At 43.2% G+C, this 26,318-nt stretch overlaps 1 protein-coding gene across 3 annotated transcripts; it reads right to left on the bottom strand.

Moving 5' to 3' along the window:
* Positions 1-232: 232 nt before the first annotated feature.
* Positions 233-26,135, bottom strand: Cep43 (centrosomal protein 43). 3 transcript variants are annotated; one of them, XM_052750797.1, is made up of 13 exons: positions 25,932-26,135; positions 25,498-25,551; positions 22,248-22,302; positions 21,748-21,836; positions 21,220-21,357; positions 20,321-20,401; positions 17,686-17,745; positions 10,277-10,503; positions 8,822-8,934; positions 7,274-7,342; positions 4,916-4,955; positions 3,946-4,042; positions 233-1,454 (listed from the first exon to the last, which is right to left on the bottom strand). In XM_052750797.1, exons 1-13 carry the CDS (start codon positions 26,058-26,060, stop codon positions 1,380-1,382), a joined length of 1,227 nt encoding a protein of 408 aa, XP_052606757.1. In that variant the 5' UTR covers positions 26,061-26,135; the 3' UTR covers positions 233-1,379. The 3 variants fall into 3 exon arrangements, with proteins under 3 accessions (XP_052606757.1, XP_052606759.1, XP_052606758.1); XM_052750799.1 differs by lacking the exon at positions 17,686-17,745 and having other exon boundaries at positions 10,277-10,500; positions 25,932-26,134; XM_052750798.1 differs by lacking the exon at positions 17,686-17,745 and having other exon boundaries at positions 25,932-26,133.
* Positions 26,136-26,318: the final 183 nt, after the last annotated feature.

Genomic DNA, 26,318 nt, shown 5'->3' with positions numbered 1-26,318 from the left:
CAGGGGCTTCCAGGCCGCCCGGCCCCTTTCTGTCCTCCTTCCTCTTCATGTCTGCAGTTCAGTTTCACTTAGGTTTTCAAAAGCCAGGCTCTGCTGTCAGAGCCTGAATCTTTTCTACATTTCACTTCCTCTGCACTTACTGCCTGATGTCATTGTTCTATTAGCAATTATGGAATGGAAAGTGGCACTGATACAAACCACAGCTTCTGCTCACTCACTCAACATGGATGGATGATTTCTAATTTCTCTTTTTATTAATAAAGGTAACTTTTAACAGTCATAATGGAAATAAAATGTACCAAAGTTTCACAACTCCTAAATGTGACTTAGTGGTATGACTGTGCATGCACAGGGCTGAGTTTCCTACTTGCACATTTAAACTATTTTAGCACTACAAACGCCAGTGGCCTATATCCCTGCAGTACTACATACAACAGCATAAATTAAATCTGCCAGAAATTCTATTATTGGCTCTATTTTAAAGGACTACAATGCAATTATGTACAGTATACAAAGTTTGTCAAACTGAATATACATGGTCTTAGGCCATTACTACTATTTCATTCCAATTTGGATTTAAATATAATCAACTTACAGATCTGAAATAAAAGCACTGCTTAATGGTTTCAGATGCATTTTGGTATTGAATGTTTCAAGGCATCTCTAGAAATAAATAAATTAAGACTGTAATGAAGTAATCTGTGTCTACAGCTGCTGACAGACAGCAGGATAAATGTGACTTAAATGTTAACTGTTATCGACAAGTCTATGAATGAAGAGTCCTGATCACTTCTAGTTTAAAACAAGCAAAACTAATAGCACAGAGTACTTTAATATAACCTTAATGGTCTAACAAACCTTCCAAATGGAAGGAAATACAAAATAAAGTTCAGACATCCAATTTAACTTGTACTGATACACTTTAGCATCACAGATATATCAGGTCAGCTCACCAACTCTGGGCTAACCCACCTAATAGACACCAAGTGAGTAAGCTTTCGGTGGCTAACGCTAAGGTTTCACAGATCTCTGCAGCAACCAGAGACATACAGTGACACACACTACGGCTGTACTGATCCCTCGTCATGCTCTGTAACACTGACATTTCAGGAGTTCCCTTGCTATAATGAGTTGGAATTCAGACAATTTCCTTGGCGATATACAGCAAACCAAATTAAGAATATTAACCTCCTAGACATGAGCTCATATAGGAAGTATTTTGTTTACTAAACTGAAAAGTTAACTTTAAAAAATATCTGCAGTCTTTTTGAAATGCAAGGCACCAGCAGGAGCATACATTCCAGCAAGAATGACTGACTGGGACCATGGAGCCGACAAGTCCTTTCTCTTCTGTTGATCAGAATACTTCCTTTTCCTGTCTATGCAACGTCTTCCAGATAATCGGCAACATCACTGAGCTGGGAAACAGTCAGGTCTTGTGTGAGGTCATCGAGCTTTGTTGTCCAAAAGAAAGAAAAGAATCAGTATAAACAAAGTCTGAATCCATCTGTAAAAGTATATTGTTATAATTCATTTATCTTCTGTAACCCTGGATTAGAGCTGGCTAACAGGAGAACGGGGACACCGAGTGAGAACAAGGTTCCTCTCCAGACTTTGTGGCCCTCACTCTCTTAGATCTGTTCAGTTGGCCCTTTACACCGTCTCATTTTGCCATTCTTTGAATACAAGGAAATATTAGAGATAAAATCATTTTAAATAGATACCCTCATCCCCTCCCTCTTGGTCAAACAGTAGTAGTCTTGGTATACAACTATCTGTACTAAGACAATTACTGGGAACCTTAATTAAAGTCATTACATTTCTTTTTTTGCTGGGGGTAAGCTTTTTTTTTTGTTTTGTTTTGTTTTTTTGTTTTTTTTTTTTCCTTAAGTTGGTTTTGTTCCCTTTGTTTGTTTGTTTTTTTTTTTTTGGTTTGGTTTTTTGAGACAGGGTTTCTCTGTGTAGCCCTGGCTGTTCTGGAACTCACTCTGTAGACCAGGCTGGCCTCGAACCCTCAGAGATCCAACTGTCTCTGCTTCCTGAGTGCTGGGATTAAGATCCACCTGCCTCTGCCTCCTGAGTGCTGGGATTAAAGGCATGCGTCACCACTGCCCTGCCCAAGTCATTACATTTTAAAAGAAGAAACTCAGAAAAGCCCAAACACTGAGACAATAGGTAAGACTGATACTTTGGATCTGCATTTTTTACTCTCATCATTATTAAATAATGAACTCATTAAAGTATGCATTTTATTTGCAAAACAACTGAATGCTGTATTAACGCTGAGTTTAGACTAGAGACAAGAGTGAGGAAAAACTATGGATAAAAAATGATCTTTCAGAATCTACAGTAGAGAGCAGTTAGCTGAGGGGTTTTCAGTTTTGATTTAAAGCAAGAAAGACCACAGCAAATGGGGTTGTGTTGTTGTTTCTATTTTACACTGTGCTACTGGTGTATAGCAATGCTGCTGGGTTTTGTATGGTTTGTACCTATGATCAGTTAATCGATTCCTTTGTATTTCATATGTATTTTGATCACGCTGGCTGCAAACAATATCAATTTGATTTCTCCCTTCTCATTTGGATGCTTCCTTTCTCTTGCCTGATTGTTTTGGCTAGGATCTCCTGCACTGTGTTAAATCAAAGCACTGAAAGTGTTGAAGACTGTGAGAAGTTGAAAAGTGGTAGATGCTCTTCAGAATTCTCACTCTCCCTTCCCCCCTCTCGGCTAGTGCTACCTACAAGTACTACAAGTGCTCACTGATGAGCAACCCCTTATCTGTTTTGAAATCTGTGATTACCAAGAAGCTGAGTTAGCAGCTGACCTCCAACATGAATTCCATCACAAATGCTAAACGAACAATCCTCAGCAGTTTTTCATAAGAGCTCTGTCTGCCTCTTATGGATGACAAACAGTGAAAAGGTGGGAGAAAGGCCGAATATTTGCTTATACACTGGGCAGTAATCAGAGAGTACTGTCACTTAAGTAATAACACTTTCACCTTAAAAGAAACAGAGATGAAGCTGGGCATAGTGGCACACATCTTTAGTCCCAGTACTCGGGAGGCAGAGGCAGGCAGTCTCTGAGTTTGAAGCCAGCCTGGTCTCCAGAGTGAGTTCCAGGACAGCCAGAGACCCTCTCTTAAAAAACAAACAAACACCAACAAAAACACCCACAAAAAGCAACTGGGATGACAGACTCATGTTTACCTAAGACAACTAGCATCTGAAAAGCGGAGGGCTACATACTGAGTTCAAGACCAGCCTGGGACTTAAACCAGGACCCTATCTCAAAAAATCAAAGCCAGAAAACAAAGAAACCTAACACATTAAAAATGACACAACCCAAATTTTGCTTCCACACTTTAAAATACAACCTCTCTTGAGAGCTGCTTCCTCATGTGATAATCTGAAGCCAGCCTACATCCACCTCACTTGGAAGGCAGCAGCCATCTTCTAGCTATGCTCACAGAATGAAAGGCAGACCCACCCTGGCTGTGAACAAGAGAGATGCCACAGCTCATCTCTCCTCTACTGTGTAAACAGCTGCAAGGTGGACTTTGATGGATTTCTGGCTTTGAACCTCAAACCAAAGCTTTCTGCTGTGCTGCCTCCCACAATTCTGTCTCAGCCTTGCTTGGCTAGCCTGAGATGACCAATACCCCATAGATACCACTTCACTTTTAACCCTAAGAAAGACAATTTTGACTCTAGTCCTGATCCCCATGGTCACCCTTAACCCAGGCCTGTCAAGAGTGTAAATACCAAATAAATGACAGCTGTGAGTCTCACATATCCTTAGTTTTCTCCAGACTTAGAATAGGTAACTGGCATGAACTTTTTGCAATTTTCAATCATTTTTTTTTTTACTAGTCATAAATTTACTAAGCCTCATAGCAAATCAACAAATGGACAGATGCACCCACAGAACGTGCTAGCACCTTACTTTATCACTGGTGTTGACATCATCTACTCCCATGGAAAGGTCTTCTTCGATTTCTTCACCGATACTTAACTCACTTTTTTCTGAGCGATGGCTAGCACTAATTATGAGAGGGGAAAAATGAAAAAGAAGTCTGAAGAATAACTACCACTGTTCAAATTTTCAGAGATTTTAATCCCACAAGTAACATATACCATTAAACATAATTTCATATATATCATCTAAGAAAACTTATAAGGCAATAGTGGCAATCACACAGAAAACCTGCATTTCTCAAATGTCACTCGCCACATGCTATTCTTTTTTTTTTTTGGTTTTTCGAGACAGGGTTTCTCTGTGTAGCTTTGCGCCTTTTCCTGGAACTCACTTGGTAGCCCAGGCTGGCCTCGAACTCACAGAGATCCGCCTGGCTCTGCCTCCCGAGTGCTGGGATTAAAGGCGTGCGCCACCACCGCCCGGCCCTACATGCTATTCTTAACTCCAAAACACGGTATAATAAATTATTGTAATAAACAGACAGAAATTCTAATCAGAAGGAAACTGTCAAAATTCTCAGGTATTTAAAATTAAATTTTCTAATCATATCTATAACAAATATTATTTTCATCAGTAGGCAATTCATACAAGTTACCTCCAACAAAATGTTAAGTAATACCACATCGAAGAAGGCAGTTTTTGAAAGGTCAAAACCACAAAGACAAAGGACATGAGAAAAATCAGGATAAACTACTGACTTGGTTTCATGACAGGTCAACCTCTGATATCATTTCTTTATCTTATTCTTTCCAACTCTCCCAATACAACATACATATTCATCTATATTCTAATGTAAGAAGTCGTCACTCCGAAACATAATTTTGGGTGAACATGAACAGGAGACTCAAGTACAAAGTAAACTCTAATGTAATTTTGCCATACCTGTATTCAGAAAGTATTTAAAAGATTTACATATTCACCTCAAGGTTTTTCTTACCTATTAAAATCATCAACATAGTCTTCATCTTCTCCAGTTCCTGGTAATCAGTTTAAGAAAAGAAATATGTTACACACTTACAGAAAAATACTTGTTTTAAATAAGTGTGTCTCCTGCCAAAACAAAACATTATTGAATGATATTATTTCATAAAAACATAAGGACCAAAACAGTATTTAAAATTCTTTTAGACTTACTTATTTTTATATGCACAAATATTTGACCTACATGTATAGTATGTATGTGTACCACGTGTGCCTGGTGCCCAGGGAGAAGAGTCACGGATGGTGGTGAACTACCATGTGGGCACTGTAAAATGAACTTGGTTCGTCTGCAATAGCAACACATACTCTTAACCACAGAGCCATCTCTGGAGTAGTTTTACCACATAAAATGAAGGCAAAGAATAAAAACTATTCAAGTGATTATACCACATGCTAAAAAGTGAATACCTTGTTTGTGCTCTAGGTTCAGGAAGGTGGCTTAATCAGGGCAACTCACCATGATGTGCCCTGTGACCTAATGAAGCACAGCTGGGGATGCAGCGCAATGGCCAAGTATTTGCTTAGCATATTCATGGACCCGGGCTCTATCCTCATCAACACAAAAATAGAAAAAGTGACACACAACAGCAAGGCACCATCAACTTCCATGACTTTCAACTCAACAGCTTGTTCAAAAATTCAACAACAATCAGAAGGTGTGAAGAGGCGACAGAGCATGTGGGCCCATCACCCGGAAGGGGTCCTTGGTGCCCTTCCATGGGCATGTCCTAGTACCATCAACATCTGTATTCCTCAGAATACCGACACTCTTGCCACACACATTACAGTAAAAACAAAGCTCAAATGACTGTGTTGTGCCACTGAACAAGACTACTCATTTCTATTGAATCTGGTGAAGTCCAATACCCACCCTGTACAACTATCCAAATTTCAACTTACGGTGTGCCCACATGTCAGCAGAGGGTGAAATGAAGCAGTGATCTGCCCTTTGTTCTCTCCAACAGCTTGCAGTCAGAACTGTCTTCCCCAAAGGGGAATTCTCTGCAATTTCACCTTGTCAGCAGAGCAGGGAACCCACACTTTGATCAGAGAACAAGAGCAATGAAAAGGGGAAGCCCAAAGGGTTGGCACCAGGTGAACCACCACAAAGTGAAACAATGTCAGAATGAAGGGGGCAGAGCAGAACCTGAGGTGTCATGGTCAAGAAGGGGGCAAAAATCCCGAGGTGCAAGGATAAAGAGCCCCCCCTGCAGGTGTGATCACACCTAATGGGGAAGAAGCAGGGAAGGAAGAAGAGTAGGACCACCTAGCCAGCCAGCCAGCAACCAGGAGACACAAAGGGCCGGACTACTGGCAACTCAGCAGTTACCAGGATTCCAGGACATGGAACAAGAATCCAGGCAGCTCAGGGAACATCTCTTCGGCTAATGGGGAAGAAAGTGACACAAAAAGGAAACTAGCATTTGAGGCACCCCTTACAGTATGTCGACATGTTTAAATCCTAGTTAGTCTTCCAAGTGAGGTTCATGTTACTGGACCCCATAACAGAGAAGAAAAGCACAGTTTATGCCAGGTCAGGGCCACAGCTGGGCTCTTCATGTAAACCTATCCATTTTTCACCTGGGTCCTGTGTATTATACCTAGGGTGTCTGGTTAGAAACGAGAGGATAGTCTCTACACTGTCCCAGGACATGCCCTAGTTCACAAAGTGCACAGGGAATATGGTACTTTCTTCCCAGCCTGCCTGAGAAGCAGCGCTCTCAGAACAGAGTAATTAGCATCACATCGCATCCATAAAGAGGGCAGGAGATGGCCGAGAGCCCCAGCCGCACCACTTCCTTTGTGTCAGTGAGAGGAAGGGTCTCCAGGTCCTCCTGTGGCACCTGTCTGCAGTGTGCCCAGAACTCAGCTGTGTTCACACCGACTCTCTTACCCCATAGGAACCTGCTGAACTGCATCTGCTCCAAATACCACAACAGCTCACGGCTGTCCTCTCACAGGTCTAAGCCTTGCACCAGACTGACTCCCTGGGTCTGTCGCTGCGCCAACTTCACCCACTCTCACTGAAACCCTCTTTGTTACACAGCTCTGACTTGATCACCAGGTCTTGCCACAGCCTCCTCTGGAGGTCTTCCACAAAAGCCCAGGCCAGAGCATTCCCTTACTACAGTCTGAACACAAAAGACATAAGGACGGACCAGCTTGTTGCTACAGCCATCCCCCGGCACAGGGGTGAACTCTGGACGCACGTCGACTCCCCAACGCCTGCTGAATGACAGCAGGAAGGCTTTCCACGTAGACTTTAATCTGGAGGATGACTTCAACAATCGCACTAGAACTGAAATCTAGTCACCTAGTCCAAGTGATCCGATTTTTTCACCGACCAATTTCAGATCCTTCAGGACTGTGCTTCCTCTTTTACCTGTAGACAGGAAAGAGTACTTGCATGAAAGGCCTTCATAGTACTATTCTCTAAGCCACGTCAAGCTTTCTCTCAGGTGGGGTATCTACAGCCCTAGGAGTATAAAACCCTAGAGTAAACTTATAAATTGTAATCAACAGAGGCTAGAATCATGTACTACCATTCTCTGGGTATATTTTTATTGGCAAAAAGCAAAGGATTCATGTGTTACAGAGAGAAACCAATTATACTATTCTTTATTAGAACATAATCACCAAAATAAAACATATACAAAACCCAGTACTGTGAACTCCAAGTGGATCTACTTCTGAGACTGCTGGTTAAATACTGGCTGACTGTGAGAGGGTGATGTCCAAACACACTCTTGAAAGCCTTAGCAATGTTGTCCCGGGGTGGGGTAGGATGAGATGGGGTGGGATGGCATAGTGTAGGAAGCTGGCTATCACCCAGTTTGCTAGCAACCTCTCCTCTGTGCCACATCAGATGAAAGCCTTGGATGGCAGAGTGACTATGTGATCACTCTATCCCAGAACTTCTTTAAAAAATCAAGTTATGCCAAGAAACCACGAGACATGACTACAAGTGAACAATGTTCTCTTCTTGGAATGGGACAGCACCTAACACTCATCCTAGGTTGACAATACTACAATCAAAACTCCACTGGGGCTGCCTAACCTACTAGCCATCCCAGACCAGCAGTATGCTGCAGAGCATTAGTTACCTTCCTTAGTGATCAGGTGGCTATCCCAGCATGTTGATAAAACACAGAGGGACATGCATAGTGCAGACAGAGAAAAATCAAATCTAAAATTTGAAGTATTGTGTATCACTTCTGTATAAAATTTAAAAAATGTGTATGTATACCTATCAATAGTCCAAACCAGCTAAAAAGTCAGCTTCCTAAAAAACTTTGATAGCCTAGCAAAGGCTCACAAAATGGTGGAGAACAGTGACATTAAGAAATGAAAAGAATAGCAAAATATTGTCTACCTTATTAAAATTAGGATTTTCTAAAAAAAAAAAAAAAACAAAAAAACCCATAGTAATCATATCACATATTTTCGGGTTTTTTTTTTTTCCAACCTAACACAAACTAGTCATCTAGGAAGACTAAACAATCAACTGAGGAGCTGCCTCTGTCAGATGGGCCTGTATCGTAAGCCCTGTAGGGCATTTTCTTCATTAATGATTGATGTAGCAGGGCCCAGGTCACTGTGAGCGGTGCCACACCTGGGCAGGTGGGCCAAGGTCCTATCAAAGAGCAAGCTGAGTAACTTGGGGAGTAAGCCAGTAAGCAATGTTCCACCATGGCCTCTGTTTCAGTTCCTGCCCTGATTCCCTTCAAGAAGAACTACAATTGTCAGCTGAAATAATCCTTTCTTCCTTCACTTACTTTGGGTGATGGTATCTTATCACAGCAATGGACACGCTTACTTAGAAACAAAACACAACAAAACCCTGGAGTATTCAAGTACTTACTCTCAGTATCTGTTAAGGAAGGGGCTCCTGCCAGGGAGCTGAGGCCACTCCTTAAGGGGGGTCTGTCAGAGACTGAGGCCAGACTTCCCACTTGCTTCCTAGGCTCACTTCTCCTAACAGGAAGCAAATGACAATGAAATGTTAATTTCAGACCTTGTCACTATAGTCTTTTATTCTGTAAATATAAAAAAGCAATTTAGAGAAGTTTTATGTGCATCTAATGGTTGGGAATGAACAAGATTTTACAGATTGAAAATCACAAAGCATACCTACAGGGCAGTGCAGACTGCAGATCTATCTAGTTACAAATGCACGAGTGAGTTTGTCAGCGAAGCACCAGCTCCCTAAATTTACAGCCGTTTGCTATCTCTCAAGCCAAGTTGACTTTCAACACCTGTACTACCGAGGACTTCTTCAGAAGCCTCCTCCATCTCCCCGAAACACAAAAGACAGTACATGAATCAACAAATAAACACTACCTCTCAAATGCACACGTTGTTCCGGAAGCTGCAGAGCCCCTCCCTCTACCCTGGAGGGACTGTTAGTCACAGCTTCACCATTCCAGTCAGCTGGCTCCTAACTTCCCAGACACTGCCATCAGGGCCTACACTGGCCATCCTCTCCATTCTGCTGACAACTCCTCCCTGGAGTCCACCACAGGGCAGCACTTCAGGAATGCTGTTACCTCATTCTAACCCAGGTGTGCCCTGATGCTAACATGCAGCTCCTGTCACATGGTGAGTACCTGATATAGGCTTATCTGGTAAAAATGGCTTATACCCGGTACCTTCAATAATCCTGGCATTATTTTAAAACATATTAGGTTTTACTGGTACAAAATCAGATTTATGGATTCAATAATTATATAGTTGTTAGCAGATCATTAGGTGTAACACAAATCTTAACAGGTCATATTAATAAAAACAAACCCAGGGTCAGGTATTGGGGTGAACATTGGAAGATCAGAGAAGCAGAACAAGCCACAGCCACTTCACATCACCAATTCCTCAGCTGATCCTGTTTCCTCAGACTAGAAGCTTCTGAGTCCTCATCCAAACGGATCTCAGTTGAACTGCTTCTCGAAAGCCTGAAAGCTTAACCAGACCTAGTTCCTGGTTTTCACGCCTTATATACCTTTCTGCTTTCTGCCATCACTTCCTGGGATTAAAGGCTCACTTCCTGGGATTAAAGGCGTGAGTCACCATGCCTGGCTGTTTCCAGTGTGGCTTTAAACTCACAGAGATCCACATGGACCTCTGCCTCCGGAATGCTAGGATTAAAGGCGTCTGCTACCACTGCCTAACCTCTGTGTTTAATATTATGGCCATTACCCCCAGATAAGTTTATTGGGCTGCACAATATATCAACCACAATTAGGTTTAAAATATAAAATGAAAGCATTTAGGAATTTTGTCTTTAAATCATAAGTCAGATGATCCAAAGAAGTCTACTTACCAACCGTAAGTTTTTTCTGGCTTAGGAATGGGATCATCAAAGAAAGAATCTCCTTCTGCATCGTCTTCGTCTGGACAGAGAGCACTTTTGTCTTTGGCATCTAAAGTGCTGCTGCTCAAGAAGGATGCAATCCTTGTCTCACGGGCCGGGGGGTGCAGGCTGCTCTTGCTCTCTGGCTCTGACAAGGAAACACTGGGCTCGCTCTCACTGGTCTCATTGCTGGTCTTCTAAGAAAGAGGGAGGAAGAAGTCTCCGTGGTGATAAAACTTCTAAGGTATTTTAAACAACAGTCAACACAGGGGTGTGTCTGTGTCTGTGTGTGTCTGCGTCTGTGTGTACATGCCTGTGTCGGGCCTTTCAACAGCAGGAACTGCAGTGTAATCCTATGCTTTCCCACTTTATCCCCAGGCTTCCTGACATGGGCAACTTTCAAATGGCAAAATGTTAAAGAAGATCATTACACCATTTCCTTCCTTCTTTTCTAAATGAAAATGTCTTTACCATGCCTATCCCACTTAGCAAGTTTTTCATTTATAAATAGCTTTCCCTTGTCATCCTATGTGTATGTCACTGTTGCATAAAATATCTTTATACATTTTCTATTGGAAACCAGGAGAGAGCATTAAGTTAAATAGACTATGTCACTAAAATGAACTAAATTACACTATTCATCAGAAGAGAGAGCAGCTTTCTACCCAGCACCAATGAAGGGTGAAAGACATGGCCTTCGAATGCTCACATTTCCAACAAGCAGATGCTGGACAAAACAATTACCTGAATTCAGGCTTGCTGGGCTATTTACTAACCTGCACCTCATGTTCACGAGGAGGCACATAAATCCTTTATGTATCTTAAACCAAGGCTGAGAACTCCTCCTGAGGAAGAACTTCTATTCCCACTCCACTGGCACATAGTAAGGTTAGCGTGAACTATCACAGTGTTTGGGTTACTCTGACACCACAGCACAATTCTAGTCTATACCTGGCCCCCCTGCCCCCTTTTTTTCCTCTGTGTAAACTGTCTTAGAACTCACTCTGCATACCAGGCTGTTCTCAAACTCAGAGATCCACCTGCCTCTGCCTCCCAAGTGCTGGGGTTAAAGATGTGTGTCACCACCGCCTGGCTTTATCTATTTTAATAACAAATATAATGCCAGTAGCAACAGCCGTGGCTAACAATTATGGAGAATACTCAAATGCTTCAAGTGTTATGCCTCACTCAATCTTTAGGCCATGCATGTAGGATGTGTTATCTGTATGGATTCTAAAGAAGAACACAAAGGCAATTTATGTAACTTGTTAAGACCCTGGGGTAGTTAAATAATAAAATGAACATCAGATTAGCTCCCCCTTTTCCTCCCTTTTTGAGACAAGGTCTCATGTAGCACAAGTGGCCCTGAAGTCTCTGTATAGCTGAGGATGACCTTGAACCTGATCTTCTTGCCTCTTGCCTCCCAATGGCTGGGATTAACCACACCCAGCTGAGGTCAGCTCTTACTACTCAGGTTGTACCATGAGGTTGAGTCACACGAAACTGTATTTAGTGTGGGCTGAAAGGACAGTTTCCAAAGGGCTGGCCTTATACGCTATCGTGTAATACCGCAATAGACCCCTGTGATGTTCCAGAAAAAGCACTCACCTGAAATAAGAAATCTGGAAAGTGCCTGTCCCGGGTCATTAACTGTGTGATCTTAAATGTTTTCAGACATGAATTTTGTCAAGAACTAAATGAGGTCAGTTACAAACAGGCTGGGACAGAGCTCATTAGCAGCAAGGCAAGGAGCTGGGCCACACAGAAGTGGAGCAGACTAACACACAAGGCACTGAGCAGGGGCTGCTCTATTTTCCCACACGCAGAGAGCATAGCATGTCTTAGGATGCACACTTAGGTTTTTAGACTTGAGGCCTTGGTTAGTTGCCAGAGGCAAGGCATATATTATGTAAGTTTTAGGAACTTAGATGGGGCTACACAGTCTATGGGCTATCAATAGTGATAAACTAATGATCATGAAGAGATATCTGGAAAATAAATTATCTAAGCTATCCTTTTGAACAATATAGGAAACTCTCAAGGAAGTACATAAAAAATTCCCTTATAACTTTCTTCAAGTTTTCCTGGTACTGTGAAATACAGAAGTATAATATATTTAAATACACCTAAATTAGAGTCACATCAGTTTCAATTTCTGATTTGAAAATGTTTTAATAACTGAGTTTTTCAAAGGCCCTGTAAATAAATTCCCTAGTCTTATGATATTTAGACACATTCACTCTCGCCTTAGAAAGGTAAACAGGGCCGAGGCAGAGTGAGTCAGACACAAAGTAACATCACAGGTCAGCGACTGCGGGACATGCTCTCCTCCTGGAGTTCACATCACCAGCTCCAGTCCACACACAGATGACAGGACACTGAAGAGCTTGGTGATTAATGCTTGTCCGTGATTACTGTTTTACTGACATTCTTACTAGTGATGCAAGGCACAGTTTTAGGAAGGTGAGTTTCATGGAGAAGGACATGGTATGACATAGCACATTTTTAAAATAACAATATTTGTTTTATTCTAAACATCAGTTCTATCTATGAAGTGAAAACAAACTTTCAAAATAGCTCTGCAACTGTGCTCAAAATCAATTCCTAAACCACACAGAAGTGCGTCAACAGAGACAAACAAATAATGCCAGAGCCTGTGTGAGTAAGGAGGCAGAGACTACAAGAGTGATCCATCTGGGAGGCAGAGGCCATCCCCAGGTTTGCCTCCCACCAAAGGAGGCCAAGAAGACACCTTTCCTTCCGCTCTACCTTCAGACTAGGGACAGGCCATGTCTCAAGCTCCCAGTACATACCACGGTATAGAAGCTGAGAAAACTACAGCTGTTTATAGTATAACACTTAGCCTTTGTCATTTTATAAAAATGAAGGGACTTACTGAACAGCACTGCATCAGCCATTCCCTGCGATGGAGCTCAGGATTAACAAACTGTATGGTAAATTATGATAAAAAATTTTTCAAAATTTTAGTATAAATTTTTCCAATAAAACACATAATTAAAACTTCAATCATTTAAAAAAAATAATAGAAAATGAGCATCAGAGAAAGGTTTCACAATGAAAAATACTATTTGTCTAGTAGCCAAAAATTGAATTATTGCTACAATGTCTTTATGAACTGAAAAGGAGCTTAAGTGTGGCTCAAATTAACAGGACTTGTCAGCACAAAGGCCTCAATTCTCAGCACTGAGGGAGAAAAAGGATAATATAATTTGTGTTTCCAAAATAAAAGCTTAATGTGCACTGTTCATAAAAAGACAAAATAGTCCAGTTTTACAAACATCTTCAAACATTTGCCTGCAATATCTCTTTGCCCCACCCAGGCCTCTATCACTCTCCACCTCCTCCTCTACTCTGTCAAAGGCAGCTTTTGATTCATGACTTACTTAAGAAGTTTACGTTTAGCACTTATTTATTTATTTTATTTACTACTCCTAAATATTAAAAAAATTTTACTATTAAAATGGGCACTATCCTTACAAAGTTTAATTTGCTCCCCTTAAGACTGTAGAACTCTAGAACACCACAACCAATCTTTAAACCTCTAGTATTCCTAGAGAAGCACTCTCCGCACCAACAGCCAGCAGCCATCTAAGTCTTCCACACACCCAGCAGAACCATGGCCTTGAAGCTGTCACAAGACAGGTGGCTGGCCCCTGCATGGGTGTCAACCTTCTTCCCTCAGGCCTCATGTCCCTAGCAGCTCCCAGAAGCTCAAGAGATAGGGATCACTGGGCTGGGTAAGTAAGTGCCAGTTTCCAACTACCGACCTACCATTCACCCAGCATCATGTTGGGGAATGAATAAGGAGAAAGATAACACTCAATATAGAAGATCCTGAGTGACAGCCACAGACTCAAACAAACATAGCCTGAAAGACACATACAATGATTGTGACCAATGTCCAAAATCGACATAAAGTTGAATATATTCAAGAATTCTGAAAATAACGACTTATTAAGGATGGAAAGCGAAGCACCTCACTATTCATTAGCCTGGAAACTAATGAAGGATACCTTCTCATATAACATTAGTGGCACGATACAAGGTACTTCATTCAAGAACTGGAGGTGCTTCCGCAGGAAAGTGACTATTCAGCAAACCTGAGGCCTTCAAGTCCGACCGACCCCTCCCCGGTGCTGCCAGAAAGTAAACAAAACCGTTGATCTTGGTTTGCATTTACAAGCAGATGATAAAGACCCAGGGAGCAAAGCTTCTGCAGAAGTCAGCTGTAATTATTAATTAGTTATTAATAATTATCGGCTGAGTTTCTGAGACAGGGTCTCACTATATAGTCCACACTAACACAGAACTCACCACATAAGCCCAGACTGGCTTTGGATCATCAATTCTCCTGCCTCTGCTTTCAAGTGCTGGGAAACAGGCACACACCACTACACCAAGCTGTTCTAGTTTTTTACATTATTTTTTAAGGGACTTTTTTTTTGTTAATTCTTTTGAGAATTTCATATAATGTATTTTGAACACATTCACCCCCTCCCATCCAAATGAGTTTCCTTCTCCCCCACCGCCTGCATCCAGTCCAGTCTATGTTGTCTAACTAGTCTTGGGAGTAAAGATTCCTCATCTTAATCTCTCAGACAACTGAGATATGATTTGGCAAAACAACAAAGATACAATCACAGGCGCTACTTTGAAGATGTGAGCAGAGGGCTCGAAGGCTCCCCCTTTATGCCCAGTGAGATGTCTCAGCAGGCAAGCACCTGACCCAAGCCTGGCATCTCGAGCTCCATGCCCAGGACCCACGTGATGGAAGTGCCCATCTTAAACTGTTCTCTGACCTCATGTGTACTGTGGTACACGTTCAACGACACAAACACACATCATATAGTTAAATGCAAAAAAAAAAAATCTAGTTTGCTGTGGGTGATTGATTGATAAAGTGCTGATTGGCCAATAGCCAGGCAGGAAGTAGAGGTGGGACAAGGAGAGAGGAGAATTCTAGGAAGTGGAAGGTTGAGTCAGGAGACCTGCCAGCTGCTGCTGCCCTGAGAAGCAAGATGTAAGGTACCAGTAAGCCACAAGCCATGTGGCAACTTATAGATTAATAGAAATGGGTTAATTTAAGATATAAGAACTAGATAGCAAGAAGCCTGAGCCATTAGGCCTCACAGTTTAAATAATATAAGCCTCTGTGTGTTTATTTGGGTCTGAGTGGCTGCGGGTCTGAGTGGGACTGGAGAAAACTCCAGCTACACCAGTTCATTGAAGAACTCCTTCTCATTAATTTTTTATCCTCTGTATTCTGAATTTATTCATTCTGTTGTTTCTTTCTTTCTTTCTTTTTTTATTTTTTATTTTTTTCGAGACAGGGTTTCTCTGTGTAGCTTTGTGCCTTTCCTGGAACTCACTTTAGAGATCAGGCTGGCCTCGAACTCACAGAGATCCCACTGCCTCTGCCTCCCGAGTGCTGGGATTAAAGGCGTGCGCCACCACCGCCCAGCATTCTATTGTTTCTTAACAACAAAACCAAAACCTTTTTACTGAAGTTATTGCTTGGAAACCTTACACACATCAGTTACGCATGCACACACACAAGCACACAATTTGTTGGTTTGAGACAGGTTTCAGTACTGTAGCCCTGGCTGGCCTCAGACTTGTAGCAATCATAGGCTTCTGTCTCCAGAGTGCTGAGATTATGGAAGTGCATGGCCACACTGAGATTATATACAGATAATTATATATACTGTAGCCCTAGCTGGCCTCAGACTTGCAGCAATCATTGGCTTCTGTCTCCAGAATGCTGAGATTACAGAGTGCATGGCCACACTGAGATTATACATGGAGAATTCAGAAGTGTACTCCCAGGATTAACAAGGGCTTTGGGCCTCTCAATCAACAGTTGCCCACAGCCTGTCTCAGAGTTCCAGAGCTCAATGGGAAGTACCGTGGACTTCCTTGTTTTTGCTCAAGACCCCTGAAACACACACACAGCATGCACACTTCATGTCTGTGGATCACATGGATGAGGCTCCTGCAGTTGCACACGACTTGGGAAATGGCACTCACCTGCCACAGCAATGGCTTCCACTGGCATTCTGGTAGGCGTAACCCCAACCACTACATGCAACTAGGTATCTTGATTATGCTGTTAAGAATGTTCTGGAAATTGAAAACTTAACTGCATGCAGAGGGCAAAGCAGAGAGGCAGAGGAAGGGGAGTGAAGGGCTTAGCTATCTAAGGCTGGAAAGAGGCAACACTGAGATCCACACTGGCTACAAAAGCAATTCAGAAATAAGATCGGAGAAGAAAAGGGAAAAAGGATTTCCAAGTGACTGAGGAAGACATTCTGGACTCAAGATACGAATATATAACAATAATGAAACAGAAGGAACTAGACTAGTCTCTGTTATGAGGCATGGGCCCATCAGATTCTCAATTCCCCTCAAGTCAGAGAGCACTTGAAGGCTGAAGTCTGGCCCCACCACAGCCATGTCACACATACACAGAGTGAAACCATGTCTCTTAGTATGCGCTGGTTTTATATACTAATTTACTCAAAATGCTTTAAGTTAGAGACCTAAGAACTAGTAAGGTTATAGAAACTCAATACTATGAAACATGCATTTAACTTAAAAATTCCAAAAGACCAAGTCAATGAATCTTAACAACACAAACCACAGGTTAACACACTTATATAGTCTCAAGGTGTCCCACCTCTCCAGTTAGACTGTGAGTTCCAACAAAGTCACTTTCACTATGCAAATGTTCCCAAGCACTTACTGGACAATGGGACATCTTTTCACTGAATGCTGCATGAAGACAGTGAACAGAAAGAAAGCTCTGCCTCTGAAATCACCACAACTAAAAAGCCAGTCAACAGAGAAATCTAAGTTGTTTTTGTTTTAAAGCCTCTGTTTTAGAAGTTTTTAACTTAGGAAAATGTCTGTGCATCAGACTCCCTCAGAGACCTGACAATGACTCACGGTGCCATATTCTAAAGGCACATGTCTTACCTAGCTGAGACTGGCACGTTACTTTATGCCAGTGTGCTTCCCACACTCCTGCACCTTGTTTCCTGTTCTCATGACTGAGGACGAAACTCAGTGCGTGCTGGTCCAGCACTCGACCACTCATTGGTACCCCAGGCTATTCACTGACTAGTTTTAGACAAGACTGCACTCAACTGCCCAGGCTGCCTTGAACTGCAGTCCTCCTTCACCCTCTCAAGTAGCTTAGGTGACAGGCCTGTGCCACTAGGTCTGGCTCTCATGGTCGGCTAACAGATGACAGTAATGCTTAAAAAGAAAGCTTAGAACCCAGGCCAGCAGGAGGCCCCCAGGAGTCTGAGGCTGGCTCAGCACAGGCGGCTGTTCTCTTCTGCTCTCATGCATGTTACCTGGTCACCAGACTTCCGCCCGCTTGTCTTCTTCTTACCTTGTCCTTTATACCTTGGTATCTGAGCATGAGAATAAAATGACATTTTACCATAAAATATAAATCTCTAAAAATAAACTAACTCATTACCAAACTAATAGAGATTCCTATTAGACAGTATCTGTGAATGGACAATCTAACATATTCCTCTCCCACACCTGCTGCTTTGGAAAGCCTTCATAACTTCCTGGCATGTCTCGAGTTTTAACCAGTTTCCAACAGGTTCCTGGTCAGCTACAGGCACTGGCTATCTATCACCTGTCAGCTTCCTACTGTGTGTGCAGTCCGGTCCTTTCACACCGCACGTGGGTTCCGCTCTACACTGGCCTGGAGTGAATCCTAAGCAGCTTGCTGAGGGCTTGTCTAGCTTGATTTGACCTTCCTCAGGAGCATACAACACTGGTTCCTAAATGCTGACTCTAACCCTTGGCTACAACTTTCCAGTGTCCCTCACACTTACACTTTCACTCTGTGGGCTCACAGGCGGATGAGGGTTCATGAGGGGCTGGCAAGGAGAGGGGGAGAACTTTAGGTATATAATGGAGTTGTATTCTAAGTGACAAAGAAAGAGTGTATTTTAAACAGACCCCAGCCCCGGCCAGCTAGCAAGGATCTTAGGTATTTCCTAAGGGGCTACTCCAACCCCAGCTCACACAGAAGACTGCATGAGAAAGAAATGAAAGGTGGCAGACATGTGATGTCCCTAGTCCAGGAGAGACACAAGCCTCCCTCTACACTAGCCTATGAGACTGTTCTGCAAGAATTTACACAACATTCCTTAAGACTTAAAACACTCAGGAGGATCATCACAACTCCAGAGCATGCAGTAACAGATTTTATTACGGTTTTTCTTGAGGATATACTTTACATGGAATGTCAGTACCACTTCTAAAAATACTTTATGAGGAAGTGGATTTCCAAGCAGCTCAATGCCTCAAGTATTGATAAGTATTTTCGGAATATTAGTTTCTTTTTCTTTTTTTTTTTTTTTTTGGTTTTTCGAGACAGGGTTTCTCTGTGTAGCTTTGCGCCTTTCCTGGGACTCACTTGGTAGCCCAGGCTGGCCTCGAACTCACAGAGATCCGCCTGGCTCTGCCTCCCGAGTGCTGGGATTAAAGGCGTGCGCCACCACCGCCCGGCCTAGTTTCTTTTTCTAACATCAGACATTATCATGGAAAATACGTTTCTTCCACAGGCTCTTTTTTCATCATTTAAAGAAATTTGTAAAACTGACTCATGACTTGCTCCGTCATCAGGGTTATAGCTTCTCATAAGCACCAGGAAAAGACAAACCTCTTTAAATACTCCTTATCTGAAAAGGTCTGGCCCTCTCAGGGGGAGCCACATTAGCAGAATAACCTCGCTGGCTTGAAATATGAAATGTCTTCGGCTTTTGAAGTTTACAAATGAACAAATAATCAAACAAGCCATAAGTAACAGCAGTGCCCTGTGCCTAGACCCTTAGCAATGAAGTACCTGGCAGTATAAACACAGGCTCCAAAGGTCACCTGAGCTAAGATACCAGTCTGATCTATGAAATCCATGTCCCACCCTGAACCCACATGAAACCCTGTGCTTGGATGGACTCCACACCATCTTCCTGTCCCTGTGGAAGAGTCACAGAGTGCAATGCTGACCTTTGATGACCTACAGAGCTACGCCTACCCACCCTCCTAAAAAACTGGTTATGTTTAAATCCCAACTCCTAAGGTAATGATAGTATTAAGTGGGGCCTTTGGGGAGTAATTAATCAAGAGAGTGGAACACCTGTGTATAGTTTATTGAGCTCCCCTTCCCCATCCCACTACATAAGGATATGGAGAAGGTACCAGGACCTGGGCCCACACCACACACCAGGCCTGCCAGTGCCTCAATCTGTGAGAAATCAGTATCTGCTGTTCATAAGCCATACAGTCTGTGGTACTCTATGACAGCAACCTGGGTGGACTACGATAGGACCCCAAACCATTATTTCACAGGGCCAACTAGAACCAATCAGGATGTACTCTATCCAGCCACGGAGACCATCACTTTTTCATTAAATCTTCTATTATGAAAAATATTCAAGTGTTCAACTCCACATTTTTCTTCTTCATATAGTATTCCTGAAATCAGGTCTTATCTTTAACACACACACACACACACACACACACACACACACACACACACACACACCCCATAGTACACTTTCCTATAAATCTTGTCAAAACAGTTCACTAATATTTAAATACCACCATGAATCCAAATCTGGTCACCCAAAAGTCTACAAAACTCAACTATAACCTTTTATATTCTGAGAGCCCATGCTCTCCAGCTCAGAGCTTATGCAAAGTAAGGAAAGCCTTCTTATTAATGCAACATAAAAATATTCCAAGTATCAATGTCCTCTGAGATACAAAATTCAAGACATTACCAATGACACAAAAGAAGCAACTTTTTAAAAAAAAAATCACCTACTTAATCAAGAGGGTAATGACCTTTAAGAAACTTTGAAATGACTTGTCACAAAAGAACATTCACAGGTAACAGGTAAGAACAAAGAACAGGGCCCCAAGTGTCTGCCACAGCGCCTGCTTCTCTGTCCAGCGCAGACTCACCTTACTTGGGGTGGAGTTCCCACTTGCTTTTCCTTCAGGGGACTTTGACGGAGGATGTCCATCTGATAGATCCAAAGCACCCTAAAAATTACAGTTTAAACTGAAACTAAAACATGATTATGCCAATGATGCTTCAAAATTATTTTAGCATTTAAGAATACTATGTTGACATTTCTTCACAAACACCTGTACTAGATTTTCCTTTAATTTGAATACACATATCCCACCCAGATTCAAGTTACCTGCAAATTATTTCCCGTAGCCACCTTGAACTGGCCACCCAATCTGCAGTGTGGGGCCCAGTCCATCTTTCCATCATGACTCCTGGAGACCCATCTCCCCTCCTCTCTCAATTCACATTAATGACTCTGTGATTCTCAAAGGTTGATTTCTCCTTCCCTTCTTGGGTTTGCCTCCCTGTTTTATTTTATGTCAAACCAAAAAAGTCCAATTACTCATGAGAAGCAACCCCGGGACGGTGAGGAGTCCTCTGACCCACGTGCAGACCAGCCTTCCACACCGAGTTCACAGTAACAACAACTAGCCGTGTGGTGCTGCCCACGCTCAGCGCCGTTCCTACCTTCCCACTGCCTCATTTCATAAACGAGGCAGTGGAGAGGTGAAGCAACACCGTCAACAGCCGGTCAGTGAGACGTGATCATTTGTTCCAGTCTGTCCTGAACGGAACATTCTGAGGACCAACAGCAACACAGGTGCACAAGTATACCTGCACACTGTAATTCTCACTGAAATACTGACACGCCATCTCAGTTCAGTTCATTTAAGGAGCAGCTTCTTTCTATGCAAACCTCAATTCATTACGCATGTACTAATCTCCACGACTTGACTAAGCAGCCAATTACTACACAAGCTAGAGAAGGGTAGCACAAGATACTCACCTCCCCACTGGGAGGTCCTTTTTCTTTCTGTTGACAGCGTCTAATCACTTCTAATAATAAGGGTCCACCCACAGTACCTTCTGCTTCAATGATACCTAAATCTCGGGCTAAGTTCTCCCGACCTTCAAGACCTTGAAACTAGAAAAGAAGTAAGATTTAGGTGCAGAAAATATAGCAGCAGTCAGACACGAAAGGGAGTATTCGAGGACCTTAAAGCATCTCTACATTCAGAGGCTAACTGTGTAGTGAATGACTTCTGGCTGTTTTATAAAGAACATCTATGTGTACGGCCTCTCCTGACAGATGCAGGGCAGCATCTTAGCAGGATCAACTCTACAGTAGCACTCCCTCTTAGCAGGATCAACTCTACAGTAGCATTCCCTCTTAGCAGCTTCAAGTTACACAAGCAACTCAGATGGCTCTGTGTTGCCAAAAACAAAAAAACAACTAAGTGTGAGCAACCGGAAACTGTGAGATGTCATTAATTTTCAGAGACTTCACAGATAGATGTAAAACCATGTTTCTTACTGTGCTAGTTTCAGGATGGAAAACAGCCAAGGTGAAATCAAGGTTAAAAAACTGAAGAAATTCTGCCACGAGACTAGCCACTAAACGACCTGTAAAGACCAAGAAAAAGACTTGTGAGCAAAGCCTGAAGAACCTTAATTTTCCTAGTGACCTGAAGCATTCTAGGGGAAGAATGAAGTTTCTAAGTTCTTTAAAATCACATATTTCTTCTCTGAATAAATCACTTAAGTACAAAAATCCCAATCTTCCCACTTTTTTTTTTTCCTTTAGAATCATCAATCTGCAAGTGTAAGACAACATAGTATTTCAAAAACAGATTTCAGTGTTTCACTTTCTAGACTAGGCCAGACATGGTGGTATACTCCTATGTAAAGTCAGCCTTAGGCAGGAAGATCACTGAGGGTCAGAGGCCAGCATGGGCCACAGAGGGAGACTACTCTCCCAAATATTGACAGGATTTTAAAATTCAGAGGCAGATAAACACAAGAATAACATCTTACCATCTTTTGTATTTAAAAATTTTTTCAAGCTCTCATTGACCAAAGGAGTTTTGTTCTGTTAAAAAAATAGAAGAAATATTTTACGTGTTAAATGTTTATCCTAAAACAACTAAAAAGCACACATTAAAGCTCTCTTGTTCCCATAGCCAGAGTTGATTATTAGCGAGTGAGCAAATTAAAAGTGGAAAGTACGCCATTCAGAGTGGAGAGCAGACAGGCCAAGCCGAGTGCAGCAGCTACATTTATTTATTTTGGCAAAGCTATAAAGAATATATACATTGCCATTCATAAAAATCATGGTTTTATGAACTCCATTTCACAACTGTTTACTTAGCATAGGACTTGCTTTGTGCTATTTAATAACTTTTCAAGTTACTGAAACCAAACTATACTTGGAGACATTTATCTTCAACTTTTTAAACCATTTTTTTACACTGCTGGGGATTGGACTCAAGACCTTGCACATGACAGGCAAGCACTCTACACTTGGCTAGACCACCAGCCCTTCAACATTTTATAATTTAAGTGCTGTTGAAATTGTTTATCTACAAATATTTGTGTGGCATTACTTTAACTCTATATTTCAAGTACATGCAATTTGAAATTTATCATCTTAGCTATCTACCATTTGCAACATATACATTTGTAATTCCAAATTAATCAGTAGTATATGACATGACTTTGTGTGGCCATAGGCCAACTTCTTTTTTGGATTACAGATCTGAACAAACGTAGTAAAAAACACTTTTTACAAATCGAGCCTGAGGTGACTATTCAGAGTGAGGCTAATGTAGGTAACACATGACTCACATCTTGCTGATGGCAGTACAAACACTTGGGAAAAGAGTTTGAGGCTGTTTGTTTTAAGGTTAACATTGTCCTCAGCATGTGAGCTAGTCGTTCTGTTCTCAAGTATTTTCTCAAGATAAACCCCAGATCCCAGTGAAGATCTGGACATGACCATTCACAGCAGCCTCATCTACAAGTGAAAAGCAGGAACAACCCAAAGATGGCATCAAAGGGTAGATGATTAAGCAAATTATGAATATCCACTCAGTGACTAGTGGAATGACCCAGAATTCCTGAAACCAGGATTAAATACAGGAGTATAACACACACTACTGTATTATGCTGAATAAAAGCTCTCAGATCCCATGTGTGTTCTACGTTTCCATTACGTGGTTTTGAAAATGATTATGATGTTGAGGAAGGCAGCTCACACAGAAATAAGGAAAATTGGAAGGACTTAGGTATAGTCTCTTCTTGGCTGTGCAGTTCACATCCTGCAAATGCTAAGTTTATCAAACCTGACATCTTAAAGTGGAGTTTACAGAAACAATTACACCTGTTAAAATGAAAGAGGGAGAAAAACCACAGAAGTACATGGTCTAGAGAATTTATGACACTTATTAACTGGACTAGTCAAAGAAAATGGAAGAACAAAATCAGGTATGTACTACCAATGGGCAACCCAGGAACAGTGAAGAGAGACTTGAAATGATGAGGGGCACGAACAAAGAGTGAAGAGTGTAAGTGCCACCCTGGAAAGCCGTAAGCAAGCCCAAGTAAGGCAGGCAGCAGAGGACCCTCAGCAGAGGACCCTCCCACGGCCAGGAGACAATGGGTGAGGATGGGGCAGGTCCGGAGAACTGGGAATGTCAGTCTCCTAGGCACACTCGTCTGACGCTCAGGAGGGAAGGGAGCTATGCAAGGAAACCAGGACGAAGTTACCAGTGGAGTCAGGGCTACTGTGGGGAGGCTGCAGAGTAAGTACTGTACAGAGACAGCACACCAACCCTGAAGGAGGATGAGCAGGAATGAGGTCTCACCAAAGAAACTGAGTGGACAAAAGAAAGACAGACTCGGAAAAGGCTCCCAAATGCCAAAGATTTCCAAAAAGGAAAGAGAAATCAATGTCAGATGCTGCAATGATCAAGTAAGGGTGAGAACTAACGTACACTCAACTGGAGGAGCCTTCTGGACTACAGCAAGAGAAACTCCTTGGGTACAGCAGTAGTATACTTACATTTTTAATGGAGTAAGGGATACCTGGCGATAAAAAACAACATGAGACATATTCTTCCAAAGAATATGTTAAAAGAAGTAGGAAAAAAAAACAAGTAAAAGAGAACTATTTTAAGAGCAATTAAACATTTTTATACTCAAAAGAGCCAGGACAAAAGAAGTCAAAGACCCAGTGATTAACTAAGGAGATGAGAATACATGGAGGACTAAATCAGACAATATATTTGGCAAGACAGAGCCTTTTCTCCTAGAGCAGGACAGACGGGTTCATGTACAGACACGGGTCACCTTTCCCTAAACTGACAGGTTGGGGATAGCAGCCAAGGACAGTTAGGACCTAGTCACTTCTATTCTTCCCAGAGGAAGGACAGATAAGAAAGCTAAGTGAAGGTGACCAGATGGGCGCACCACGTCCCCGCTCAAGTTAGTATCCACCACTCTGTGGCTTTGGGGGTCACGGGGTTAAGTGACTTTTCTTTGGCAATGCTTAGGCAGAAATGGTAGAAGGAGATAGTTTGCTGGGATCAAATGATCACCACCGTTAACTAGAGAGCAAAGAAATAGGGTTTCTGAGGTGTGGACAATGGGATCTAGCCTAGCTGAGGACACACAGAAAAGATGATGCAGAGACCAAGATAAAGAAGCAGGAGGCTGAGGAAGTTAAAGAGTAGATTCGCAGGTCCACAAACGTGAAAGGATGGGAGGGACTCAGGACGGTTGCTGGGTCTTGGGGTAAACACAAAAGCCAAGTTACCATTTAAACACACGGGGTTTCCTGGATATTTTTTTTTTTTTTTTTGGAGAATAAGTTCAGAGATGCTTTTAAATAATTGATCAGATTTTTAACCCACCAGTCAGAATCTGGAGGAAAGGGTGTATTCTACATTCCTTACCACCAAGACATTCAGAGCGTACTGGCTTACAGAAAGTTCGGAGTAACCCTGCAGGTAACTAACTCACTGTAACTGTTTCAGGCAACCCCTGCGACTGAGATCTGGCTACGTCTGGGAGTCTGTCAGAATTACGGTGGTACTTTAAGGCCGCTCTCCAACGTGCAAAAATGATATAGAAAACGAGCCATGGTACAGAGATACAACCCGTAGCCGTTCAGAATCCCAGTTTGTCATCCAACGATTTCGAAAGGGCTTGAAATCTATTAGAAATTAGGCGTTAAGAAGGACGGTCCTATCAAGGTCTGGGGCGGGGTAGGGGGGGAATCTCTTACCTCTACCTTTTCCTGTTCTTCGAGCGCTAAAAACACAGCCGCTCTGAGTTCAGCCTGCAAAAGAAACACACACACACAACAACAACAACAACAACACCACACACACACACACACACACACACACACACACACACAATTACTTCAGGTCAGTTCCGCACGGACCTGCCGTCTGAATGACAGGGGCCGGCACGAGGCTGCCCGCCGCCCGCCCGCCCGCCCGCAGGTGCAGCGTGGGGCGGTCACGGGCCGCTCGGCGGGCGCTCGGCCCCACACCAGGCCCACGATCCCGGGCCCGGGCCCAGGCCCCACGGCCGCGCGGCCCGCCCAAGCCGCCCCCGGCGCCCCGCCCCGCGGTAGCCCCCCGCGCCCGGGGAAGCCGCGAGGCCCCGGGCAAGCCTCCCCGGCCTGGCCGAAGCCCGGCCCTCGCGCCGCACCTTGATACGGTTCAGGACGCCGCTGTTCTCCAGCGTCTGCACCAGCAGGTCCCGCAGCTCCGTGTCCTCCTCGGCCACCACCGCCGAGGCCGCCGAGGCCGCCGAGGCCGCCGCCGTCGCCGCCGCCATCTTGGTTCTCCAAGACAACCACCCAAGCCGCGCGAACGGCCAACGGCGGGCGCGGAAGCCGCAGGGCGCGCGCGCGCGCGCGCAGTCGCAACCCCGCCCCTCACGCCGCGGGGGGCAAGACCTAGTGGGCGGAGCCTCCAGGCATCGTGAGGTAGGGGGCGAGGCCTCCGGGTTTCATGACGCCAGGGGCGGGGCCTATTGAAGGCGGGGCCTCCGGCTCCAGGGGCCGTCTATGGGCGGCACCACGGGCGCGGGGCG

Source organism: Peromyscus californicus, unplaced genomic scaffold (genome assembly GCF_007827085.1).
Source record: "Peromyscus californicus insignis strain IS unplaced genomic scaffold, ASM782708v3 Scaffold_22__1_contigs__length_63687245, whole genome shotgun sequence".
NCBI lineage: Eukaryota > Metazoa > Chordata > Mammalia > Rodentia > Cricetidae > Peromyscus > Peromyscus californicus.
This window is presented reverse-complemented; position numbering and strand designations above follow the sequence as displayed.

Excerpts from the sequence above, each read along its gene's own strand:
- Cep43 (XM_052750797.1), bottom strand. The coding sequence starts at position 26,060 with ATGGCGGCGGCGACGGCGGCGGCCTCGGCGGCCTCGGCGGCCTCGGCG. Across the intron at positions 25,552-25,931 it reads GCGTCCTGAACCGTATCAAG|GCTGAACTCAGAGCGGCTGT; the intron begins GTGCGGCGCGAG and ends TTTCTTTTGCAG. Across the intron at positions 8,935-10,276 it reads CCAGAAAAAACTTACGGTTG|GAGAAGTGAGCCTAGGAAGC; the intron begins GTAAGTAGACTT and ends GCTTCCTGTTAG.